The sequence below is a fragment of the Falco naumanni genome, chromosome Z (assembly GCF_017639655.2).
Source record: "Falco naumanni isolate bFalNau1 chromosome Z, bFalNau1.pat, whole genome shotgun sequence".
In the NCBI taxonomy this organism is placed as follows: domain Eukaryota; kingdom Metazoa; phylum Chordata; class Aves; order Falconiformes; family Falconidae; genus Falco; species Falco naumanni.
The window spans coordinates 47,914,559-47,941,317 of record NC_054080.1 but is presented as its reverse complement, the minus strand read 5'-3'; the positions used below and the strand labels follow the sequence as shown (position 1 = coordinate 47,941,317).

Genomic DNA, 26,759 nt, shown 5'->3' with positions numbered 1-26,759 from the left:
AGAGTACCAGAAAGAGTATCTTCAGGGAACTTGAAAGTAATGATTTCATTAAAATCATATAATTCCAGGCCAAGAAGTTCTTGTGCTGTTCACTGGGGATTTGAAGACCATAAAAAAAGGCTTTGTTTTTTGGGCAGTTGAATTTTACCCAAAGATAACTGATGGCATCAGACATAGAGAATCTGTTCCCACAGGCCAGACAGGTTCTTGGGAAGACCCTTTTCACATCAGTATCCAGTGTTTGAGAAACACAAGAGCATCTGTAGGTTATTGTGAGCCTTGTCCTTCTCATGATTGCACAAGAAATGTAGAAATGAAGGGTGACTGGCTGACAAGAACTGTACTTCACAGCATTTTACATTTTCAGCAATATCCAATGCAGGGTTTCCAAAGCTGCATCCTGCTGTCCGTGGTTTAGTAGTTCTATGGCAAGGAATGGACATTGGTAGGAAAATAACAGTTTTTGAAATAGATACTCCTTGAAAAAAAAGCCTGTGTCTTTAAAAGTCACTGACTGTGGGCTAGTAATCTGAAGGACACGTAAGTCTGGATGTTTTTTGACAAATATAGGTATTTGTGGGAATGGAAGTCACCATTAGTAAAAAAATAAAGGGCTGTTTGAAACTCTGACTTTTTGAAATGTTTTAACAGCTTCCTTCATCATCGGGCAAACAGAAGTAAAGATCTGTGTTTTGGTATTTTAATTATATTTTCTTTTTCCACCTAGAGTGGAGGAGATGTTTCTGCAGCTTAAAGAAGTGCATGAGAAGGTATTTTATATCAAGGAGTCTTTTCTCTCCCTGGACAGCCAGTTAGGACATTTGCAAGACCTGTCTGCCTTGTCAGTGGACATCCTGAAAGTGCTTTCAGCTGTAGACACCTTGCAGGTGGAAGAAGCCTTACTGGCTGACACAAAACATCGAACCTGTAGGAAGCTGCCCCATAGCTGGAGCAATGCACTCTATTCCAAGACCTTGAGCAGCCTGGAGTGTCTGTATGACAAGAAATACCACTACTACAGCATGCCACCTTCCCTTTTACGGAGCTTAGTAAGGAGTCAGTGGCCATCCGAGTGCAAAGACCACATACTGAGGACCAAGAGTAACAAGATGGTAGAAGACAGCTCTCGAAAGATAGAGATAGAAAGTGACACGCTCACTTCGGGAGTATCCTCTGAGACCAAGTCAGCCACTAGATATGGACAATTTTTGCTGGTGCCCCCTGACCATCAGGGAGGGTCTCTTTCTGAGGATGTAACCTTAAATATGTCCTTTTTGAGCACTCCTACCAAGTACAAGGACGATGCGTTCAGAGATGTACTGCAAAGTAACATTATGGTGCAGCAAAATTTGCAGAGTGTCAGCCTTGTTGGAAAAGAGTCAGAAGATTATCAGTGGAACCAGAGAGACTTTGTTCCTCATGTGCCATCAGAAAAGACTAATGCCATAGAGACTGATCATCCTCTTGGTCTCCAGTCGTCACTGTGTATTGGAGAGAGTGCAGCACCCTCCTGTGATGACAGGGAAGAAACTGAAGGTGGTTATGTGAACTGGGGATTCTCTGAAGGTGATGAAAAAGGGGTTTTCAGCTCAGAAACAAAGAATGTGGCCCTGTGCATACATTCCACCTATAACAGTGACTGCAATTGCACGGGTAGTCCTCCCAGGCATGTCCAGATAAGAGAATCAAAGTCCTTTTCCTACAACTCCAACAGATCACCTCACAGCAGCATCATCTCTCAGAATAAGCTGAAGCGCAGCACCTCCTTCTGGATCAGCCCACTCTGGAGGAACTGGAGTTTCTGCAGGAGCAACAGCTTACAGTCCTCTAAGAAAGAGGAAAGAGGGAAAACCTTCAAGGCCATAGGTGATAATTTTAAACCACTACACCTGCATAGTACTTTTTACTGGAGGGCCCAAGACATTATAAAAATGTTACCTTTGAATGGAGGAGTTATTAGCTGCAGCTAAGGATAATAGCAGGAAGCCCAGAGTTACTACTTCACTTTCTTTGTGCTGGGTCTTCATGCTGTAGGGAATTTCTGAAGTGTACCTGGTATGTAAACTGCAGCTCATCTGTGTGTCAACCACGCTGATTCTCCCCATCTCAGGGGATCCCTGTGGCTGTGGCTACACAGCTGGGGTTACAAAGGGACTGCGCTTGCTCCAGGAAAGTCTTCTGCTCTGGGGATGCAATGCAAGAGTTGCAGGAGCCAAAATAAATTGCACAATCCATAAGAGATTCATTAGCAGTATCTTAGGGTAGATGGGTGCATGGAGAATGAAGAAACACTTGCCAGTTTAAAACTCTTCCTGTCCACCAACAAGTTTGCTTACCAACAGCTAAAATACAGCAAATTCCAGTTCTAAGTATGAATAGTGTAAGATGATGGATAACATTTGCTGTTTTATGTCTTATGATGGTGCACATCTTTGCACTGAACTTCCTGAGTATTAGCTTTGGCTGTCACAAGTCTTCTCAGCTTGCTTTGGAGATCTGCCAGCTCTCAGTCTTATCAGATCTTCTCTCAGTAAACAAAAGCTCTGCAGCTTAATGGTGTTTTTTGACTCTTTCCCACAGAGCCTTTAGGATCCAGTGAGCTACACCACAGTGAGGCAACAAAAGCAAAACAACAGAACAGAGACAGAAAGTCTGGCAAAGGAAAGATGAATCAAAAACCCCTTCAGGTGCCGGTATGTGCAGATGTAAAAGAATCACATATCCCATAGCTGTCTTTTTCATTCATTAAGAGCAGTTCTGCAGTGTTGCTTAGTTGAAAATGTATACATTTAAAATGCTGCACACAAATTGGGGCACCTTTTTTGTGTGTCTGGCTTTGGTTTAATTTCCCTTTTGTTTGAACGTGTGGATTTCAGTTTTGAATGTGTTGAAGTCTATGGGCTTTGCAAGATAGTATACCGGGGTGTTACTGAGTTTTCACAGAAAGGGATCAGTCCTTGCACTCTAGCTGGCAGCAGGACTTGGGGACGCTTCATATGATCTAGGATAGACTGAAGGAGTGGTGAGCCATATCCAGGTGGTGTGCAACTGTGAACCAGCAAGCCAGGCCTTGTAATGTTGTCTCCTGCCTACAAAAGTCCCACAGACTTTTCTCTGAATCCATCATTTAGCACACTGCAGACAGCGAATTGATTGTGTCATATGTATAGGGCAAATTTCATAACTGTATGTGTGTATAAAAATCTATTCGTAAAGTTATAAAGAGCTTCCTAGGATCTTCGTCATTGGAAAGAGTTCTCTCTGTTTAATGCAATGAAACTTTAAGACTGATTTATTGACATAAGATGCTCAGGTCAGCAACAGATCTTAGACTTGAAGTTTGAGATCTGGTACCTCTGCAGGTATTCTGAGGGACTTCAAAATTTGTTTTGAAAAGCTGTAGTGCTAGATCTTTCATCATTAGCTAGACAACGACTTCTCCAAGTTACAAGAAAAATGGGAAAATCTGTTTCCCAGTTGGGAGTGACTTCAGTCACTGGCATTTCAGTGATGCTCTGAAAGGCCATGTCATAGGCTGTTAGAGGAATTGCAGAGGTGCTAGTCATCGCATAAATCAAGTATTGTTTTTTCTATGTCTTTCCAGGTGATTAGAGTGGATGATTGTCCCCAGAACACCCAAGTGAGCTCAGAGCCCGCAGAGATCAACATCTGGGATGAGCAAGAGAAACACAGCAAGAACTGGCTCACTGTGTCTAACTTCAGGCAGCTAAGTATGTGATGTTTTGGAGATGATGAAATTCAGAACAGCTTTTAAAAAGAAGCAGTAAATAAAAAATTTAAAATGCAGAGTATCATCCACCACTTTCACCTCATGCCATAATTTTTACAGAATTAGATTTAGGTTGCATCAGCACACAACTTGGTTGTTTGCTGTGTCATTGCAGAGGCAAAAGGGACTTAGGTTGGATGGAAGATCAGTTAATTCTTTCTGGGAGTGCTGCCTGTCTCGCATGGAAGATAGTGGAGTACTAATCCTCAGGAGTAATTGGGAAGCAAGGAGGATGATATCTTTGTCTCCTTTCCTGAGATGTCTTCTAAAATATCATCCTGGCTAATTGTAAAAATCGTGAATTTTTCAGGGCATTTACACTCACAGACAGTGCTGTGATACTGTATCTGCTGGCAGATCTTCTACATGCATTATTCATTACTCATTGCTCAGTAACACATCCACCAAAGGGAAGAAATGAATTCTGTATCATCTCTGTTGGAATGAAAAGGGAATGGCATTCTCACTCTTTTTAAATAATTCTCCAGCTCTTTCATTCTCAGAAATCCTTTGCATAGTTTGTCTTATCTTTTGGCTTTGCTGTGATGCGGCTCACTGGCTTCATCCTGTGAGGTGCTGCAAGAAGCACCAGGGAATGCTGTGACTCAGCACAGCATGGTCTGAGGAGGGCTGCACTCTTCTGAAACCTGCTGACAGAGAACAAAACCAGTCCAGTCTAACCCTATGAAATTCTGTTATTGCTTTTATAGCCCATTACGCATTTGCTGGGGCAATATGGTATATAGGTGTTTATTTTATAGCACTGCATAGGTGTTTAGTTTGTAGCAGCAGAGCTGTTCATTTACACTCTGGAAATAACTGACACCTCCTCTTTTGGCTAGGTTTGGAACGTCTCAGTTACATGCATCAGAAAATGAAAAATCAAGACATCGGTAGACATACCATACCGTTCTGTGATTACCTGAGGCATCCTCGAGAGGTAAGACCTAAGATTACACATCCTAGTTCATAGCTCTGGCAGGACTCAGTCCAGGGTAGCTCTACTGATGTCCCTGGGCTTGCCACTATAGGTTCTTTGTCCTGAAATACCTCTTGAGAGAAGAGGAACTTTGTTGTCTGCTGGCACAGTGCATGTGTGCGAGTAAATGAATAATTTAACAGCTGTTAACACTCTTTAAGATTATTGAAGTAGGATATTAAATTATTGAATCACAGAGTGGTTCTGCATATGAAGAAGTTGATCAGAACTGATGCATGTGTTGACGTTTCATTAGGGAATGAGTGAGCACACAGTTTGGTCTTATACCTGTAGGCAGAATTGGTTAGTAGAGTGAAGTAAATTTTATAAAGTTAGCTACATAGCTCTTAATCTATCACACAGAGATAGTTATTTCTTACAAAGTGGAAGTTAAATAATGATAATAACTACAAAGCTTAGATTTCTTAACCACTGGCTTATAAACGCTGTATCTTATTATTTATCAAAATTAATTTACAGCTCCATAATACAAAGGTACTCTGCCTATGTAAATTAACATAGGCTCATTGTGACTTTGATGGAGCTAGACCAATTTATATTTCCTGAAGACTGGGGGCAGAAACCTGGATTACAGAAACTTCATCTCATTTAAAAGCTAATGGAAGAAAGTGTATCTATCTTTCACTACATTGTGTAGGCGTATCTCAGAGGTATGAAAGGAAATTAACAAAGAATAAATTAAGAAAAGGAACTGTGAAATAATCCTTTCCTCTTCCTTTTTCAACAGCTCACTTCCTTGTTTGTTTTACTTATAGCACTCTTGTTTACTAAAATGGTCATCTTTAAATGGCTAGCTTATTTTTTTACAATGAATGTGGTTTGTTTTTTTTTAATAAGGAATAAAAATAAACTATATAGTTTCAGATCTACTGCTCTGAGTGCTGTAGAATTTGAATCCCAAATACCAGGGAAGAGAGCTTGAATCTAAATTTTAAAAGATGACATTTTTCTTAGGGATGGGATGGGGGGGGAGTGGAAGAGAGAGAGAAGTAGAAGTAAATTACTGATTTTGTATTCTGTAAAACCTGATCTTGTATCTGTGAAACACAGGGTCAGACAACCAAAATAAATGTACAGTCAGGAAAACTGTGTGAAGGGATCAGATAATCTGGTGCTTCAAAACTCATATTAAGATGTCTTGGGTAAAACTCAAGGGTGGGATTTTTAAAGTTCTCAGAAAAATTCCACTGATTACAACAGGATTGGAGTTAGGCTGAAACTAACCACTTCCAGAATTCAAATTGTTTATTCTTTGAAGATAGAGCCTCCAATACCTACTGAATAGCTATGGCCTCTCTTTAAGTCCTGTCTGGGTTATGCAAATATACATATATATATATATAGCTGAGATGTAGCAATGTTGCTGCATCCAACTGTTCCAATTGAAGTATGATATATTTTAAAGAAACACTTTTTTTCCTAAAGTGGTGCTTCTCAGATTTACCTATTGAACACCAGTGGTTCAGAAATCCCTTCTGATGGGTAGCAGGGAGCAAAGCAAGGTTGTATGTGGAAAGGTTTTGGTTTTGTTAAAGATTTTTTTCATCTGCCAAGCAAACTACAAGGTGAAAATATGAGTGAAATAAGAAACCAGTGAGTTAAGTTTCCGATAATATTCAAAGCTGAGTTTTTAAACTTTGTCATCTTTGAACTTTTTGGGCGGGCTCTACTTCTTTTGAGGATTAAAATCTGCCTGCCTACTATTCAGAAGAACAATCCCATTTCTGACTAGCACATTAGGAGGACCCAGTTTTCCCTAATACTGCTGGGAGTTTAAAGACTGTTTGAGTACTTCAACTGTAAGACCTGGAAAATATGTGATCTAGGTATCACTGGAAAGCTGCTCAGCGTGTTACCTTCTGTTACAGAGGTTTAGGGTGCATTTTATTTTCAACAACTGTAAAACCTATCCCTAAATTGGAATTTTCTAATATAAAGAGAATTCTGTCCATATTAGAACACACTTTTGTGAGTGTATTGTGGTATAGGTGGATACCTGAGTATTTTATTTATATGTATGGGCACAGGATGAAAAACTGTAATTCGAGCGAATGAGTTCCATTTTAGTGTAGGTATGGCAGTGCTGTGATTCACCTCCTTGTCAGTGTCATTATTCATGCTAACAATAAGCATATCAATATCTTTTCAAGATTGTACCTTTATGAGTTGTGTAGCATATATATGACAGTGATGTGCATATTTTACCAGTAAAAGTATCTCTCTTCTTTGCAGGATGTGAGTAATAGCATATTTGGAGCCACCAACAAAAGTAATCTGAACAGGATCTCCTTGTATGTATTATTAGTATATTGAGATATTTATCACATGCTTTTAGAAAGAGACTTCTATGCTTTCTGCAAGTTTCCACTTCAGTTCTACAGTATACTTAGGATATGAAATTGGTGTGAAACAAAGAGTTAAGGCAATTCAGTCTGTTTAAGTTTCTTTAAATTAAGCCTTATCAATGATAAAGAAGATCCATTTAAATGAAGTGTGTAATTTTAGGTGGAATAGACACCCCTTTTTATTCTAACAATAATCCAATTTTCTAATTAAATCACTAAGATCACCATAGCATCTTTAACTAGCCATTATTCCAATCTAGTAAGCATGAAAAGTTGCATTTGCTTTTGCTATGCAAATTGAATGTTTCCTTTTTTAATAATTAAAATGCTACCAGCTTCTGAAAGCTTCTCTCATTGTCTGATTAATCTCTTTCATACTGAGTCTGCACTTTTACAAAATATTTAGCTTGGTTTTCTTGATGTTTCTCAATAGTTATTAAACTTAGATTGTATTTAGTGCAAGTATAGTGATTTCAAAAGTGTTTTCAATTTTATTGTGGATTTTTTTATTTTTTCCCCAGCTTGATTGATCATTATCTTAATAGTGGGGGTAATTTTTTCCACATGCAGCTTTGTCTCTATGTTCCTTTTCCTTTTCTGTCTTATTTTCATAAATTTATTTTGTATCTCTTTTACTTCATAACACTGTGGTTGTAATAGATAGAAGACACTAGAAAGCTGTCACATACTGTGTGCTTTCACCATGGGAAGAGGAAAAAAAGATACTGTGTTTTTTACCCATACTGTGGTTGGCTTTTTGGTTTTTTGACCCAGTCATTTATAAGCAGTAGGCAAACTGTATACTCTCCAGCAGGACATATAGGCCTGATTCTGCAGCTTATTCTGTTGTCTTGACTGGATATCTCTGGTCTGTGAGGTGAATCATATCTTCTGTCTTTTGTAACAAAGACTGCTTTAACATTAGTGCTGATGCTGTAGTCTTTTCTGCAGCCTTGCTAATCTGAAGGACCATCAGTTAAAAAAGTCTATTTGTGCAAGCAATGGTAATGGCATATGTAGCTCTGAATACATCTCAGCATTGATTGAAAAATGAACAATTATGTATGTAATACAAGTGGTCTTTAACTGATGCTGTTATTGCAGTGTAAATGAAATGACCAGCAGTGGCAGAATTGTAAGAGCAGTTCAACATAAAGAAGAAAAAGAAACATGCAGAAAAATGTGGCTGTTCTTCAGTAACAAGAGTATTTGCTGATTGTTGTAATGAAAAAAGTTGCACTGAGGGTTATTTTGTTTTATGATTCCCAATCAAGCCTTGGTGAGGTTTTCCTTCACATAGATCACATCTTTTTATATGTACTAGTATGAGGTTAATGACAGAAATTTTGAAATAAAGTATCAAATGTTTGCTTTTAAACAGGTTGAGAACTTCAGAGGAAGCTGACAGTAAGTTTTTAGTTGCTTGTCACTCATTTTAATTCCTCTCTGCAAATCCCACTCAGACAATTTTGAAGTACAAGTCCAAAAGGAAGGTGATTTACTGTAGTTGAAGGGTTATAGGAAAATGATCAGCTACTGTTTCATGTGTTAGTTGCTATTTTGTACTTTAAAGTGAAAGGTTTTTTATGAGGAAATATCTTCCTCATGATAACTGCAAAATCTTAAAAGAAAAAAAAATTTTTTTTTACTCTAGTCTGCCCAGTAATGTTGTCCTCTTCAGCAGGAAGAAACTTTTAAGATGATGGTTCTGCTTTCATCCCTGGCAGTCCAAGAGACCTCCTGAGTTAAAGCAGGGTGTATACCTGAGGATAGATTGTGATGTAAGATTTTCAGTGTATGCTTGATTTTTCAGTTTGCAGTTTGGTGTAATTCCTCTGTTTATGTGGTTTTCCTGAAATTATGGAACCAGTGAAGGATTGAATTTGTTATGATATTGCCTATGAAGAAATTCAAGGTTATAGTGAGGAATGACCTTGTTCCACAAAAGTAGAGTGCGAGTTAACTTTACTTGTATTTGTTGCCTTTTAGTCTACCTTCCAGTTTTCCTGACATGCCACTTAGCCATAAGAGGCTGAGCAGCTTGGCATCTATCTCTTTTTGAGGCTGGCTGTGGTGCAGAAATTAGTTGCTCTTAGACTCATCTCCCCTTCAAGTGCTGCTCTTTCTGGGTTGTTCACAAAATACTGCAGTGCTGAAGCACACTGCTGCATGCATAGTGACTGGTGGAGCTACTCTCTAAAGCACACCAATGCTTTGATTAAAATCCAGTTTTCCCATCCTCAGAAGGAATGACTTAGCCCACATTCCCCTTTTCATGTTAGTTGTTTTACAACATATGAAATGTAACAAAGCTAGTTGGGTCCAGCAAGAAAGAGAGCAAAAGCAACCTTGAATCACCAAGGGCACTCAGTGGAAATGCTGTGCCTTCCCCCAACATCTATCTATATTTTTTATTTAAGATCTCTTTTGCTAGAAAAGGGAATATAAGCAAATAAAATACACCAAGAAGAAAAGTGTAATGTTCAAATATTTTGATGAAGATTCAGTTTTGATTTTTATTTTATTTTTCAGAATTAAAAATAGTACAGTATACTTATTTTCTGAAGTCTCGCATTTTGAAGGATTGTCTTCCAACAGAAAAAAGTGATTTCATCTGATTAATGGGAACATGCTCATTAATCTTGGTTTTATTATAAATATTTTTTATAAAACAAAGATTTTTGGACCAAATTATCTGGTGGTGCCTCTTAAATGTGTACCCACATGAATTGTTTGTCTGTTTATATTTTAACAACATTTCAGATGCTGTGGGTTAAAGGGACAGTATTATAACTTTGGTGTCATAGTATAGTTGATGGAATGCTTAATGAGTGAGAATGGAGTTGGAAAAATCATGCCTTTGGGAGGCTGTGAAGCATGATGGACAGCAAAGTGCTTTTAATATCCCAGAGGTGTAATTGGCTTAGAGAAGCTACATGTCCTTGAGGTTAATATCACAAGTTTCCCACCATTTCCCTGAATAAATAAGTCATCTGGCTATATTACATTGATGACTGAAATCTGCCAATACACTGTACATTATAATGTAGTTAAAGCCTATTAGTAATTCTCTTTAGAATGCTGAAACAGTAATTCTGATTAATCTGTTTCATGACAAACTCTGGGGTGGAAGGAATTAAAAAATCATGCATTTACGTCTGCTACAATAATTAACGTAATGATCCTTTAAACATTATTTCAGATATCTTTGCCTGCTTGAAAACATCTCAAGATCTGCATCATCACTACTCAGGTAAGCAGGAGGCACCAGAATGATATCTGAGTAATTTAACAAATTAAAAAGAACATTAGTACCTCCCTTGTCATCCTGTGTGATTTTAATTTTGAAGAATTGCACAATTGTCCACTGCTAAGAAGGTTCTATATTAATTCATGCCTAACACTCCAGTGAGGAAATTATGAATTATTTTCTTGCTGCTAATTGCTCCATTCCGGGTATTTTTGGCAAATCCAGAGCAGAATGTAGATAATAACTTTCAAAATATCAGTGGAAACAATGAATAGAGCTCCGATTCCTTGGGGGGCAGGAGAGGCACTCATTTGTTTATAGCTGTCACTTACCCTCACGCCTCCCACGTCCTCCTTTGTACTTTCTGGAGCTCGTTCCTTCAGTTAATTGGTCCTGTACTACTTAATCTGTGTTTATATACCTATGAACTCCTGGAAGTCTGGCAGGGAATAAATCATTTGAATGCTAATTGCCTGCAGTCCTGTCTTTTCCTGAACTGAGTATGCAGATGTTCCCACAAGGCTTGGACTTCAGTTTTTCCCGGAGGAGAACGGAGCAGAGCTTGCCAGTAGATGTCTCTATTGCCCACAGGACTTGGCCTCCTTTAAAGGGAAGCCTTGGGGAAACCAGAAGCATTAGCAGCCTCCTGAAGTTCAAAAAACCTATGTGGTTTTCATGGGAATAACACCTCCTGGTTTGTAATCAGTGTACAGGAGTAATTTCTCTGACACCGTGGCATTGTTGCAGTGATTAATTTAGCTCTCGTTGGGCATGCTGTTTGAGATTATGTAGGACTTTTTAGCACAGATGAGAGTGATTTCAATCATGAGTTGACAAGTGTCTCCAGGTCTCCAGTGTAAGGTTTTTTTCCTCAGGAAGATTGGGATACAATTTAGCCAACTATGCCCAAAAGTTAGGTACCAAAATCCTGCAGCATATATGTCTTATGCATTATTTTTGCTGTCACATTGTGCAGGCAAATGTGGTGCTGCCTCTTGGCACACCCAAAAGAACTTGAGCTTTGACTCAAGTTCAGCAGCTGGTGCAAGTCCACTTCACGTTGCTTTGCAAGTCTCTAGAGTGAGTGCTGGCAGGCTTTGACAGACAGCACAGTTCTAGCAGCTCTGCTGTTCATGTCCTTGTCACTCCTGTGCGCTAATTTTGTGACTAGAGCATGTGCATAGCAAGGCATCAAGGGAGGACCTTGATTTTCAGTCCATGCCCCAGAACTATTCCGGCAGGTTAACCAATGTCTGTCAAATTTGGAATATGTAAGCAAGTGTTAAGTGGAGTCAGAAATGCAGATCTGCTGAAATGATAACACTGATTCTTGGGCTGACATTGCATGGGTCCCCTTTGCTCTCTCCTTCTGGGCTAAATAATCTCTAATTAATTTCTGCTCAGAGAATTAATCTTAAAAAGAGGGACAGGTGGTGTCCATGCTCTGGAAGAGCCTTTTAATTGCTCTGCAGAGAACCACAGCTCTCCTGTGGTTCACTCTGCTTTGGATGCGAGTTTTGTCTTCAGCCATTGGATAGGGAAATTAGGCAGTCAGCCTGTAGCATCCAAGTTGCCTCCTTGTTCTAGTCTTACTCTCTTTGTGGTTTTCTTTACACGTCTTTCCCCCTTCCTGATAACACTGTCAGTGTGGCGGCAAATCCATAAATACTTAGCTTGTGCTCTGAAGTTTCAGAGGTGCTTGCCTGAGAAATAAGCCATCAATTAGGGACCTATAATAACATTACTGATGTTTGGCAAGGAGCCCAGATGAAGAAACTGTGCTCTGTGCAGGGGAAGCTTGTATTTTCCTGTTGTGCCTTGCTAAATCCCCAGGTGCTTCTGAGCCTCGTGAGGCAGTAAGGGCAGCTGGGGTCAACACATTATCACTGGCACAGTGTGAGTGTTGCTCCACTGGAGCCAGCAGCAGGAGGAGATAGCCACAGCCCTTGGTGGAAAGAGGAGGATGAAGAGTTAGCAGAAGCAGTCCTTCTTGCTAGGGTGCAAGGGGCTTGTCTCAGAGAGCTTGTTTCCTTGGAAGGAGGGGGATCAATGAATGGGAAAAAGAATAACTGCTCGTGAGATACCATGGGCGTGCAAAGGAGAGTTGCTGGCTGGGTAGAATGGTGATCAGATTTGACACAGGAACACACTGCAGCCTCCTTGGCTTTGTACACTACCATAAAGTGCTGCCAGGTGCTTTTGAAACTCAGCCAGCTTGCTGGTTATTCATTATAGCAGTGAAATCTATGTTGTTTGCAGCTGTTGAAAGAAACAACTTAATGAGACTTGCCCAGACCATACCATTTACACCGGTCCAGCTCTTTGGTGAGTACCAACTTCCTGGTCATGTTTTTTTGCTTTATAAATATTCAGTGCATTATCCTTTTAAAGATTGTGTTTAAGAAATTTTCTTGGATTAGTTTCAGCAATTCTCTCTAACAGAGATGAACCAGAATCAAATTGTAGTCATGCAGTAATTTAGGGAATTTGGAGATCATCTACTCTAGCTTCCTCTCCAGCCAATTCAGATCAGGTTGCTGAGGGCCTGTCCAGTTGCATTTTGAATATATCTGTACATGGATATTGCTCAGCTTTGCTGGACAATCTCTTCCAGTGTTTGACTGACTTCATTGTGAACCTAGTATTTTTCCCAGTATATGTGGAGGGTTCAATTACTGTAGCTTGTATCTGTTGGCATTCATGTGATTACTGTCAGCCTCAGAGATCAGTCTTAACTCCTTCGTCACTGTACCTGTCATTAGGATAGCTGAAGACAGCAAAAAGATTCCCTTTAACCTTAATACCTGCATTCTCTCTCCCTCTCTCATATTGTGTGGATATATGTATAGGATATCCCATCAAGAAGAAATCCATGTATTGGCTGAAATGGCACTACTCCTGTACCTGGTACAGAAGACTTGTAGTGTACCAGGGAAAAAAGCCCCTGTGCTGTAACTAAAGAGTGGTAGAGAATAATACATAAATCATTTGGAAGAGTTCTGAAAGTAGTGTGCAGTATTGGCTTACAGCAGCAGAAGCTGCTCAGCCTCTAGACACTTGAGATCTAGGTGTCTTCTTTTCAATGGGTAGAATATTTTGTGTCACAGCAAATAATTGCTGATACTTGCAGCATCATAGGATTTCTTGGGACCAGATTGCTGCAGATAATTAATATAGCTATGAGCATATTGAACATTCTAATCTTTGAAGATCCCAGGAGACACCTTTCTAGGTATTAAATTGTCAAAAGATAATAAAATGAAGAATTCATGTAAGATTAAAAAATGTCTAGTTATAGTATCTTTATTCAAGTCTCTGCCTTTTATATAAGACACTGGCTTTTCTGTTGCTTTATTTTAAATTAAAATGTGTGCAAGTTATGGTGTTTGACAGCATCTACATTTGTGGTAACTGGTGAAGGTAGGCTCAGGAGTAGGGAGGAAATCTACTAGTCTGAATCCAGTTTGTCATTCTTTATGCCATTCTTTGCCATTTTGCAGATGTAGTTACCTCCTTACACTTGCCAGTAAAAACTTGTTACCGACAAATTAACATTGCGAATAATGTGAGTTGCAAGAAGGAAAGCCAGGCTTAAAAAATCAGTCCACTTCTCTATTAGTTTGGAAATGACGGCAACAGAAAGGTGCCTTGTTTATGCTGTGAGAGAGGAATGCTATTACAACTATATAGGGAAACAGAGTGCAACTGAGTTAAAGCTCACCAGATTTGTTCTGCTTTCAGAAAAATGTTATTAGCAGGAGCAGAACATCTGGAATTTTGTGCAGTACAAATAACACTGGAATTTCTAGAAAAAAGACAAATCTTAGTTTAAAACATCAAAACTGTAACCTTCCTGTAAATTTGCTTTAGCTTGTTCTCCTAGGATTCCTTGTTCCAAGGAAAGTCATGTCCTTTTCAGTATAATTTCCCTGGCTCATCATGGACAAGTCACTGCTTTTGAAACAACTCAGCTGTCTGCCTCAAAAGGTGGCACTTTCCAGCCCTTTAATTCTGTAATTGATAACTATTACAAGCTGTGTGTGTTTGTTTGCCTTAATTCATTGTTTTGTTTTTGGGTTTTTTTTTATTGTTAAGCACAGTCACAAGGAAAATACTGTGAGTGTTCCATGAATCCTGATTAACTTAAACCAAGTCTTATTAAAAATTCCCCTTCCACGTAAGTGCATAAACAGAGGAAGCCACACTTGGGATATTGGAAGTTAGTACACTGGAGATAAAATGGCAACCTTTTAAAATTACATACTTTTAAAGTTCAACCATCTTTAAGTACTTAAACTGTGGCAGATGAGATTGATTACACAGACCAGAATGAGCTTTGTTTGTGTGGAAGTCTCATGGAGGTCTTAAATTCATCTCTGTTTAGAGACTTAATAGAAGCTCTTTGGGCCACTTATCACAGTAGATCTTAAGCAGAACGTATCTAGTAAGTAGTGTAAGTTTAGGCTGGGGATGTTTTAACACAGAAGAACAGTAATGATAAAAACCTCTTTTTTAAAGTGTGGCTTACAAAGGTGTGTGAAGTAGTACTTTATTTTAAAGCACAAAATCAAAAGGCAGTTCTCTTCTGTTTCTGCAATGTGTGACTTCTGCTAACAAAACTTCCTTGTATTTAAGCTGGAGAGGAAGTGACGGTCTATCGACTTGAAGAAAGTTCACCTATGAACCTTGATAAAAGCATGTCTTCCTGGTCCCAGCGTGGTATGGCTGCAATGATCCAGGTCTTGTCACGAGAGGAGATGGATGGGGGTCTGCGGAGGGCCATGAAGGTCATTTGTACTTGGTCTGAGAATGACATATTGAAGCTGGGACAAGTATTTATTGTGAAGTCTTTTCTGCCAGAGGTGGTTCAGACTTGGGAAAAAATCTTTCATGATGGCACAGTGCTACATCTCTGCCTGAGGGTGAGTTCAGACCTGAAGGCACACTGACTGGTCTAGCCTCATGTGCCTTAAATGTTTTACTGCTTACATGTGAACGTCTGCAACGTGGTTGGCATGTGGTTTGATGGTTCCTTTTGGAAAGGAAAAAGGTTTTGTGCAAGATATATCTCCCGTTTGTAAACAGTATACAATCATGTGTGTATGTTTGTTTATTTGTTTTGACAAATTCATGGCACCTTTCTTCATGAAAATGAAAGTGAAGTTTATAACGTTATTTTCTTCAGGAGATCCAACAGCAACGGGCTGCCCAGAAGTTAATCTATACCTTCAATCGAGTGAAGCCTCATACTATTCCCTATACTCCAAGGTAAAATTGCTATCTTTGAGTATTATGTACCAATGATTTCTCTTTTCAGCTGTGTCCCAGGTCTAGTGCAGCCTCCTTTCCCATTGTGGATAGAAATAGCTGCTGCTTAGACTGCCTAATGACAGTTAATCAACTTTCTAAGAGGAAAGGTAGGCAGCTTTGAATTTTGTCTTTATAGCTACATGTGGTTGCAAAATAAGCTTCATAGTGCTGTTCATTAGATGTAAGCAAGAATTGCTTTTCATACAATTAACAAAAGACAGTTTGATATAGCTCATTTACAGTGGGCTGGAGCAAATCAGATTATGTTGTTTGTCCATAAACTGTACTTCCTGATTAAGTGCTTTGTTCTGAGAGTTACCAAACCAAGAAAGCTTTTGTGCTGTCTAACATTTGGTACCTCCTGCTGTTCAAAATGCTTCAGATAGGGAAGATGTGGACTCCTTTTTGTGTATATTTACTTTGCATAATGCTGTGTGCTGACTGTGAGGGTGTTCATTACCCTGCCAGCTCCTGGCAGACAGCATTTATATCTTCAGGTTCCTGGAAGTTTTCCTCATCTACTGCCATTCAGCAAACCAGTGGCTGACCATTGAGAAGTACATGACTGGGGAGTTTCGGAAATACAACAACAACAATGGGGATGAAATTACTCCCAGCAACTTACTAGAAGAGTTGATGCTGGCCTTCTCTCACTGGACCTATGTGTACACCCGTGGTGAGCTCCTTGTCCTGGATTTGCAAGGTGAATGCTAGTACGAGATCACTATTTGAAACAAAATGAAAAGCAATTCTCTCAAATCATGCTGATGAGTGGGCCAAATTCTTTTGTCGTTTACATACTGGCAAAGCTTAAGAAACCCCTGGATATCTATTGTACGGCATAAATGAGTATCCACAGAAACACTCTAGATTTATGTAGGTGTAATGGGAAGATAAATTGACTTCAAATATGTCTAGGCTGAGTTACTGGACAAAAAAGCAGTTATATAAACAGTGCAGGAACATTTCAGCTAGCTCCAAAAAAGTACTCAAAATTAAGATATTTTTATTAAGATATATAAATAATTCAGAGATTCAAGTGTAACCATGTATATACACACTTATTGTATGTGTGTATCTGTCAGAAGAGTATGAACTGCTCTTTGTATTTTTTTATTTTTCATATTAATAAATCTGTAAGCAGATTACATAAGCTGCAAGCCTGAATGCTATTCACAAAGTATGGTGACTCCTTCAAAGAGCATGTGATACTTTACTGTACATGTGTAAGTGGGAACATGGCATATTTTAAAGAGATAAAACAGTTGACAATGTTCAGAAGATGAACATCACCCGTCAAACAGTACAAACACTATTGTTTGCCACTTCTGTCAAGGGAAATATGTATGGGTAGACAGAGACTTAACATATTTAAATTATATAGCATCCAGAAGTTATGAATTACAAAAAGCCATGCTTATTATACAAAATATACCTATAATTCCATCCTTGCCTTCATTTGGTTTTGACTGCACATGAAAAAAATACAGAAAGAGTAAGTGTGTCTTCACCATAGCCTACTGGAATTTGTCTGAAGTTTGCTTGGGTTTATTATGCAACTCTTGACAGTTCCAAACCAACTGTGTTGGCTCAAACATGGAGAATTTAAACACCTATGTAAATCTTATCAAGACTGGAGCTTCAGTTTCCATCTCAAACAAACTGAAATCTGTTCTAGTTTTAGCCTCATAGTTTATCTTGCAGTTCTGTAATCTGGAGTAAAAGGGTTGCTGCTCTTGGAGTTCTAATAGAATTAATCCATAGCACAATTTATACTATGGCTGTCTCCACAGACATATACACCACACATAATGTATGTATAAATAATTAATTAAACTTAATTATTTAATTGATTTACCACATGTCTAATTTACATCAATTGAACTTACCTTCATTGAAGAGTGTTGCAGTTTGGGGGTATTTCAGTCACAGTATGCTATTTCGAGAACTTTACTGATTTTCATTACAGGGTATAAACTTACCATTGGTGGCATCTTGAAATAAAATTAATTGCATATCATATGATCATAGACTTTTTTCATTAGTGTAAAAGCACAAATGATTTCCTCGGAAGAAAAAAGCTTTTTGGCAAAATGGTAGTTTGTCATCAGTTTGGGGAAAACTGCAACATCGGTATCATCATTCAGGTATCAAAATTAAATTATTTATTTAATATTCTTCCATGGTCACCGAGAAGACAAAAAGGGATAACAGACCCAAGCATTTGCACATCACAGAGTTGTGGCTTATTGTGTTTGTTACCTTGCAGAGAATGAGTATCTGAGTGTAGATCTATTGATATCAGTAAGATCCACATCTGATTAATAACTTTATTCCAACTTAAATGGCAGTGTTATGGTTGGTCACAATTTGCTTAGTTAGTTGAACTTCAGCATAATATTTAGTGCATTTGCATAACCCTTCTGTCTATATATAAATAAACCTCAAAGCAACTGAAATCAAGACTGTAATAAGAACTCTATATGTTTGCTAATAGTTAACAGATTTACAGCATTTTCTTTTTAATTCGTGACCACTTTAATTATGACACTTCAGGGTCTACAAAGAAAATGGAAATTAGGTTTTTGTTATGTGCCAGATTAGAAAATTGTGACTACCTTCCTTTGTAACCTACACTGTTGATTTTGTTGTAGGTGTTGGGGAAAACCTTACAGATCCATCTGTGATTAAACCTGAAGATAAAAAGTAGGTTTCTTTCTGATGAAGTTATCTTTCACTTCAGATGTTCTGCCAACAGTCTGTGTATTTAGGGTGGTTTTTTATGTTTTGTGTGAGAGATTTAATTATTTTCATTTTTCACATGGTGTTTGGGTTGGATGAAGATATGATGGCAATGGAGAGAACACGTCCTCCACTGTGCTTTGGAGGACTGTGGACTTGAGGAGCTGTAAATGTCCCAGCTCTCAACATGGAGTGAGCAGTCTGTGAAAGGTAGGGAGAGTCTGTGTTGCTGTGCTGGGAGCCACAGGAGTCTTCAAGGCTGTGCAGGGAGAGCAGGAATGGGAGACATAAGCCTCTGCAAGTCTCTTCACAAATTTTTACTGAAGGGGTCTCAGTAACTTAAATGTGGCATTCTGGTTTCCCCTGCCTGGTGGGGCACTGTTTCTTGGAGAATATGTGGCCACAGTGGCTTCAGAGGGTGAGGAGAGGGCCTGTGGATCTCTGATCTGTCCCATAGGTCCTAGTGGTGCATTTAAGCACGCTGCACATTACGGTCTCAGAGCCTTGATGTGGAGATGGTAAATCATGTGTGGAAACTTAATAAAACTAGAGGGGCTACACAGAAGCACGTCTTCACACGTCAGATTTCAGAATCAGAACCATGGCCATTCTCTCATTCTGCAACCTTGCTCCTTGCTGGTATTTGCTGTAGCAGGAGGAGAAGCAGTGGTGTTGATGGTTGCTGTCCTGCAGTGTCCTCTGGGGAGTCTTCCTAAACCCACACATCTCTCCAGCTGTGCCCTGGCATCCCTGCTCCTCAGCTGTGTTGTGCTCAACTTGGCTCCCTCTTCCTCAGTTCATGTCATCTGATTGAAGGGGTGTCTCGTGTTTGGAAGTGAAGGAAGATGAAAGTATGAATAGTCTGATTTAATACAAAGGCCAATTAACTACAGAAATATCAGATGACTTGCCTAGAACTCAGAACAAGTTAATTGCAGGCTCTTAGTTCTGGGACCATTATTAATATTTCATTAATAAGATTAGCAATAAATGACTGTATTAGTGTTGTACGAATGTTTAATTATGAATGTAGGTGTATTGGCCATGTAATATTTATTTTGGAAGCAACATCAAAAGTATGCTAAGCACCTCACAATGACAAAGTCTTTGCCCTATGTAGGTCATACAACCGTGACAGAAGCACAAGGATAGCTTAAGCTAGAGAGGCAGAGAGGTCAGTCACGTAGTTGTTAATTAGATTTTAGCAAATATTTTTAAGGTATTGCTACAGATCTATAAAAGTGTGGTTTGCTGCTGTTCAAATGGGGTTTTTGTATCTGTGGTACCATAAGCTGTTACTGTACATAAGTAGTTACTATTGAAGACTGTAGCAATTTACCACAGTACTTCACATGGCCACTCAGGTTATCCTCTTTAACATACAAATAATATTTATCTACATTATCTTGAGGTATATGTCCATTAGTGTACTTCTGGATTATTTTTGTTATGAAATAATTTTGTTATGCTTACTACAATTTGATCACAAAGATCTTATTTTCAGAACTTTTTGTTGTTTTGTTTTTATCATCTGCAAAACAGTCAACTCCTAGCTAAAGAGCAAGTGTTGATTAATTAATCAATACCAGCTTGATTTTCTTATGTTCAGGGAAATCTTCAGAACAGCAAGTAATGAAACTATGTTGTTTTGATTCAGGGATCTAAAGGAATAAAGCAGTGAAATTGTGGATGGGTTCTGTAAGCAGCTGGCTGATACACAATTCTAAGAAATGCTTTCTAAAATAGTAATAATGGTAACAATGTGAAGGTAGTCTTTGCTTTAACCTTCAGTTGCTCACAAGTGAAACATTTCTGGCAGGAGCAAGATCTGTTTTAAGTTTTCATTTGGAGGTATGTGTGCTGCCTTAAAAGTCGCTTTGAGCTCACATTCTCTTAGAAGCCCAGGAGAAAATAGATGGCATCTGACTGACGGAGCTGATTCAAATTTTAGCACTACTTACAGTTAAATTATTTATGTTTTGCTTCTTTAATTCCATTGATTTAGTGGCTCATGTCATTATCTTGTAATGAGTCTTTTCTTTCGTGCATCCTGCATGCTGTCTTGAAGTGGACTTTGTAATGGCAAAATGTGACCTCTAGCTCTGCAATAGTGCACTGTGGCTTAGTTTTGTATACGGTACCAAGACACAAATAACAGATCTGTTTGGAAAGTGTGCCTGACACTGTGACATCTCAGACAGATCTGAGCTGATGTAAATTGGTGTAAGTTCATGCATATTTAACATTAATTGAAGATCTTCCTATGTGCAGTGCATAGGACGTATGAAGTGATAAAATGATACAGGTATAATATTCACGGAAAGATTTCCTTTAAAAGCAGAAGTAATCGAGGCACAGCAGCAAGGTTGTGACACAGTGGAGTCCCTGCAGACTCCTGTACTGCCAAAATGTTGGGAAGGTTTGCCTTATAAGCAGTAGTCTGGATGCTCTTTTTAGCATGTACTACTTGCCAAATCCACAACAAAGTCCATGCAGGTAAAGCTTTCACAGACACTAGGTGCAGAGTGTCTGCAGAGCAGATTCAGAGATGAGGAAAATAATGGGCTGAGTTTCAAACTGGAAAGAACTGATGCATTAGGCCTGCTGAGAGAGGTGAGAAAAAGGGCGCTGGCAGTCAAAAATCTCATTACAAACGTGAAAAGGAGGTGTCAGAGGTGCTAGGTCTCTTACTCTCCCTTTTGAAAGCTCTCAAGCAGATAGTGACTGGGCTGAAGGTTTTAGAAATGAGTGGAGACCACATTCTCTGAGGCTATGCATTAGCATGTGTTTCGAAGAAAAAAATCTATCGAATTTTACTAAGCTGTGCACTTCCAGCCAAGCAGTTTACAGCTGAATTGCTGCCAGTAGACAAAACATCTGCATGAACTGTAGAAACCTGCACAACGGAAAGAGGTGAACTGCAAGCTAAATCTACAGAAACATACCAAATAAAGTGACTTGGGCACCTCCCTGGAAAGGTGCTACTTGCCATAAAGCACCCCACAGGCCTTTACCTTCCACCAGTAAAGCCCTGTAAGTGTCAGCGTCAGCTTTGAGCATTTGTAGCTCTAGACTGTAAGGAGCACTCTGCATCAGCGCAGTCTGTATTGTCTGCCTGCTGGTCAGAACCAGTCTGGTATACTCTGGTAGGCATTTATGGAGCATAACTGCTAGGTAAGGTCCTGCACAAAAAGGAGGAACATGTTTAATTTTTTTAAGCCCATTGGCTCACAGTAATGCACCAGCTTGGGAAATAGGAAAGCTGGGTTCACTATTTTTCTCTTGGAGACAAAATCAGACCTTGAATAGCCAGGAGAGTGGTCCTGTTTATAACACACCTGTAGGGTTAGGAGGGGCCCGAAGAGTTCAGCTGGTTCTTCTTTTCTGCCAGGTCATTCCTGGCTTTACAGGTGTTGTACAGACAAATCTAAAGGTCTTCCAAGGATGACCTTAAAAACTTTCCAGACCATTTGATTTCAACAGTTTGCTATCATTACTGTCTGAAAGATTTTTCCTGATTTCATTCTTGAAACATTTCTTTCTGGTTCTGTCTACTGTCAACACAGAGAAAAAAGTTTCAACAAGCTCAAAGACTGTCCTCTACTTAATTTTTTTTCTTTTTTTTTTTAGCCTACCCTGTAATCTTTTCATGTATGTCATGATTCCTAGATTGCGGGTCATTCTTGTTATTTTCCCAATTTATCCCCATATTTCTTGAAATAGTTTTCCAAATTTCAATGTAGTATTCCTCTTGAACCATTGCTGGTGATGGGTAGAGAAAAAAGATTGCTTCGTATATGTTGCAGACAGTACCCCTGTTTATCTCACAATAGTGTAAGAAAATTATCAGTCTGTCTCATGCTATTTTCTGCACTTTGCATGGAATAACAGATCAGGGGAAGTATCAGAGTGGTTCTGTAGCCTTGGAGTTACTGAAATATTCTTAATTTCCTATGCCTGCCCAAGCAGATACTTAAGTATGTTCTATTCTTAAGGGCATTTTACCAGATTTTACCAAGGAATAGAAATGGCTATATAGCATCATGTCATTTAAAGTGTATATATGGCACTTAAATAATATTTAACTTCTTTCCTTGTCTGATGCACTAACTTGCAGTAAAGGCTGATTAGATGAGTCGTTCAGATGATCCAGGAGATGGATAGTCTTTAGTGTCTGCCAGAAATTAAAGAGGTACTAAGCTTTCTGTAGTAGTTTTGGCTAATCATTGCTTTTCTCCTGTGTGAAAGGGAAGAGCGTCATATTTGAAAACTGCTTTCTTTAGAAAGAATATATTTTGTTAGTGTGGATTACAGATTGATTTGAGAGAGTTAAAATCTTTTTCTATAGCTTCTCAGGGCTGTAATTGCTTTCAGATTTTAAAATGTGTTGTTTCCACTCTGCATATCATTAAAATAAAATACTAGCGTTCATAAAGTTTCTTTGGAAGTGTTTCTTGTGTGCTGTGTTCCATGATGTCTAGAATGTCAATTCAATTCTTGAGAATAATGGTGAAACAATATTAAAATTAATGAACACTGATCTTTCAGACTACATTAAGAATCTGTTAGAATTATGTGGTACTTCTAATACATGTGTGGATATAGCTTGCTTCTGTTTGTAATTGTGGCAGCTTCATTCAGAATATGCAACGCACTTCCACAAATGGATCTTCTGTAATGTTGCTGAATTGGCCAGAGTGCAGACACATGGAAATGAGCATAGGGAGAAGCCAATAAATTTTAAAGCCTTGCTTGTCAGCAGTGTACTGTGTTATTTTTTCCTGTGCTGCATATTGATGTAACTAGGGCTCTGCCTGCTTTTGGTGTTCTGTTCTTAAATAAGGTAGAAGTAAGTCCTTGCTAGCTCTGCTTTGTTCCTAGGTGCTTACCATCAAAACCAGAACCAAACCATTTGCTTGATGAGAATGAGTGGTGGCTGCAACAGAGTCACGCAGATTCTGGCTTATATTGTCTAAATGTCACTATGGCCAAATTTCATTTGAAATTTTTTTTGAGAACTGCTGCATCTCTTCTGTCTTCCTTTAGAGCGTCTCTGAGATGCAGCAGGAAAGAGTAGTAGTGTGGGAAGTTTTCTTGTCCCAGAGCTAAGGAACTTGTGATGTATGCTAAGCTTTGATTGTCTTTATACAAAAAGCTGTTATCTTTGATCCAAAAAATAGGAAACATTATCATCTCCCTCCACTACAATTGCTTTGAGTTCATTGATTATTTAATAATATTTCTTCTAGATCTGGGAAGATGGTATTTGGACCAGCAAACCTAGGAGAAGGTGCAATAAGAAACTTCCTCACAAAGCATCGTTGTAACTCTTGCTGCAGGAGACTGAAACTTCCTGGTATGCAAAGTAAAGATTAATTTTTAATCTTTGTATAACTTTTTAAGTGCAAAGTAAAGGCCTAGGCTTGCTATAAAAACAAGAACCAAAATTCTGTTGAGCTGAAAGATTATAGCAGGCACAATCCCTCTGTGCAAAGCCAGGTATGAAAATACTGCTCTTTTGCCCAGCAATCGTGTAAGGTTGGAGCCTGTCAACTTGATATTAGCATTCAGCATGAAAACTTGTATCTGTTGAATTGTTTCCTTTGCTTTGCAAAATGGTAGCTTGTTTTTCTAGGGTCACCGCTACAGATAATATCAGCAATAATTTTTAGAATGAGAAGGAGTAACAATCAAAAAATTGGCAATGCATTAGCTGGGAAAAAAACTCACTGGCTGTTTCCGGGCTGTGGGATTGTGTCTTATGCACTGCAGCCCTGACCTCTCTTCAGCTGGATTGCCTGTTGTTCATGTTAGATTTGATAGAATGTGCTTCTGTTTGATGCAAGGCAGATTTAAAACCCCAAATAGATTGCTATTCTGGATGAATTTCCACCCACCTTTTTTTTTCTAGGAGAAAGCTCCTTCCTTTCAGTGCCTACAAGGAGTAATAATTGCTGCTTGAATCTGAAACAGAAACTGCAGTGTTACTGGTTTTGATTATTTGTGTCTGTGGCGGCTAGAGATAATAGATGGGAAGATCAGCTGAATGAATTACGGTCAGGGAATGCTCATGCATATCAGCTCACACTGTTTTGGGTCCCCCCAGGACTCTCATCCACCTGGCTCTGATTTGTCCTGCTGCAGATTTTCTTCCTTCTGGGAACAGCTAACAGACTGCCACCAGTTGCCGGGTTGGACACTGCCTGGAGTGTATGTGCTTTTCAAACATTTACTTGGCTACATCATTGAATTTATTTTCTTGCCATAGATTTGAGAATAAGTGACTACACACTGGAAAGGGTTGGTCCAGCCTTTGAAACAGAAATGAAGACAAGCACCAGAGGAGCTGGTGATGCAGATGCGCCTTTGGAGTATGATACACGGCTGTGAAGCAGTGGCTGTGAGCAGAGCCCAGGTTTTGTGTGCTCAGAAACCTGCCTCTTATCACTGCCATTGGTCAGTCCAAAAGAACAAAATGCAGGTGCCTGAGTGCAGCATCTGTCTGCGCTTGACAATCCCTATAGGCAAGGATTAAAAAAAAAAAAGTTTGTCTGTGTATTTATCTCTCTCTCTCTCTCTCTCTCTTTACTCCCATTCCATGCTCTTGTGCTGGTCTTTCTCATACAGTTCAGTGAATTGCCAGTGATTTTTTTTATTTTTGAAATGTGGATTATGGTTCCAAACTGTGCTTTCTTAGGAAAATTAGGAAAATGACTGTGACAAGCGTATTTCTAAGGTGGAGTGATTTTATGTTTCTCTCTTTGCTCTTTAGTAAATAACTGAATATAACACATGTTTGTTATATAAATAACACATGTACAAATAATTCATTTTCAGAGGCAGAGCTCAGTCAGCCCAGTGCTCCCTTTTCCTTGGGCATAGGAGACTTTCCAGGAAATTACTTTCTCTTTAATGTTGATTTTGATGCAGAGACAAACCAAGAATATATGAGTAATGTACTAGTGGTTTAAACAATGGTCACTGATATAGCAGGTAGAGTGAAAAAGTTTGTGGGAACTTCACCTTGAATTCTTTTCACATACCAAGAATAAGTTGAACAGTGAAGGGTTAGATTATTGAAACCACAAGCATCGTTGACTTTTCTTATTTTGAATTGATGAAATTGATAAATCTATAATCTTTAATACAAATAGAAAGAATAACCTTGAGTGTGGTTCAGCTTTTAAACAGGACTAGCCTTTCTTTATAATATTTTAGCTTCAAAATGTTTTAACGTAGTTGGCAACAAAGATTTTAGAAGTCACAAAGAATAATATGTTCCATTTGGTGTGTAACTTCTTGTTGTTAATATTGGGCTGTACGTAGGACTTTTGTCTAACAGTGGTGCAATTATATGTATGCTTTTTCAGCGTTTGCATCTGTTTCTATTGATGTCATCTGATTTCAGAAGTTCATAAAACAGAAAAATCAATTCTGTTCAGTGTGATTTTTGTAGAATAAAGATTGAAATTAAGTGCTCATCAGAAACTTCTCTAATACAACTAGTGTTGTATTACAGATCACATCTATCATTAAAGTAACTTCGTACTTTTGTATTGAGTAGAAATAGCTAACATCAAGATTAAGTCAACAGAAACTTTATACTTGAATAAGAAAATCATATTTCCACCACAGTTGATAGTAAATTTTAATGCAGAAGGGGATATTTTTTATGATCTGTCATTCATTTGATATATTTAAAGATTGTCTAGTTACATATAGGAATTGGAAGTTATACATTCCCAGTTTTCATATTGATTATGATATTGATGATGGCATTGATGATGGCATTGAAGTAATCGCTTACACTATGTTCAGCTGAGATGTCTTCAGTTCCTGAGAACATCCTGAAAAGATTCTTCTTACTTTTTATCTTTTAAAAATAGTTTTATAAGATTATTTTTGTGGAAACCCCCTACCTTTCTCTCTATTAGATTATACTATTAAGTCTGCAAAAAATATTCGTCCCTTTGGCTTTTTTGGAAGCAATTAAATTTATCGGAAGGCTTAGTTTGCCTGTGAAAGATATTGTTTAATTGCATCTCTACAGAATGATGGTGAATTTTAATCTCTTTGCTGGTAAGGTAGTAGTTCTGCTACCAGTGATTATTATCTTAAAATTTGGCTTTATGGAGATATGTGCTTATGGATACATATATACTTTAAAGACAGAACTTTCTTTAAAGGATCTCTAATGTTAGGATCTTTAAAGTTAGTGTGCCTTTACATTCAGTTAAATTAAATGACACATAATTATGTCTTTAAAGCCAAGGATAATATAATTCCTACCCTATAATAGTGTTGTTTTCCTCAATCATTGCT

The 26,759-nt window shown here is 38.5% G+C and overlaps 1 protein-coding gene across 1 annotated transcript in view; it reads left to right on the top strand.

Moving 5' to 3' along the window:
• The window catches only part of TRPM6 (transient receptor potential cation channel subfamily M member 6), a gene marked incomplete at its 5' end in the record, with an annotated part of 71,561 nt that extends 45,692 nt beyond the window's left edge, over window positions 1-25,869 (top strand). The window contains 14 exons of the mRNA XM_040580501.1: window positions 728-1,866; window positions 2,581-2,693; window positions 3,605-3,731; window positions 4,633-4,730; window positions 7,023-7,081; window positions 8,517-8,542; window positions 10,338-10,388; window positions 12,645-12,710; window positions 15,021-15,307; window positions 15,571-15,653; window positions 16,193-16,398; window positions 18,350-18,401; window positions 23,687-23,793; window positions 24,706-25,869. Coding sequence (XP_040436435.1) covers window positions 728-1,866; window positions 2,581-2,693; window positions 3,605-3,731; window positions 4,633-4,730; window positions 7,023-7,081; window positions 8,517-8,542; window positions 10,338-10,388; window positions 12,645-12,710; window positions 15,021-15,307; window positions 15,571-15,653; window positions 16,193-16,398; window positions 18,350-18,401; window positions 23,687-23,793; window positions 24,706-24,827 — 2,536 coding nt within the window. The remainder of the gene's footprint in view (window positions 1-727; window positions 1,867-2,580; window positions 2,694-3,604; window positions 3,732-4,632; window positions 4,731-7,022; window positions 7,082-8,516; window positions 8,543-10,337; window positions 10,389-12,644; window positions 12,711-15,020; window positions 15,308-15,570; window positions 15,654-16,192; window positions 16,399-18,349; window positions 18,402-23,686; window positions 23,794-24,705) is intronic.
• Window positions 25,870-26,759: the final 890 nt, after the last annotated feature.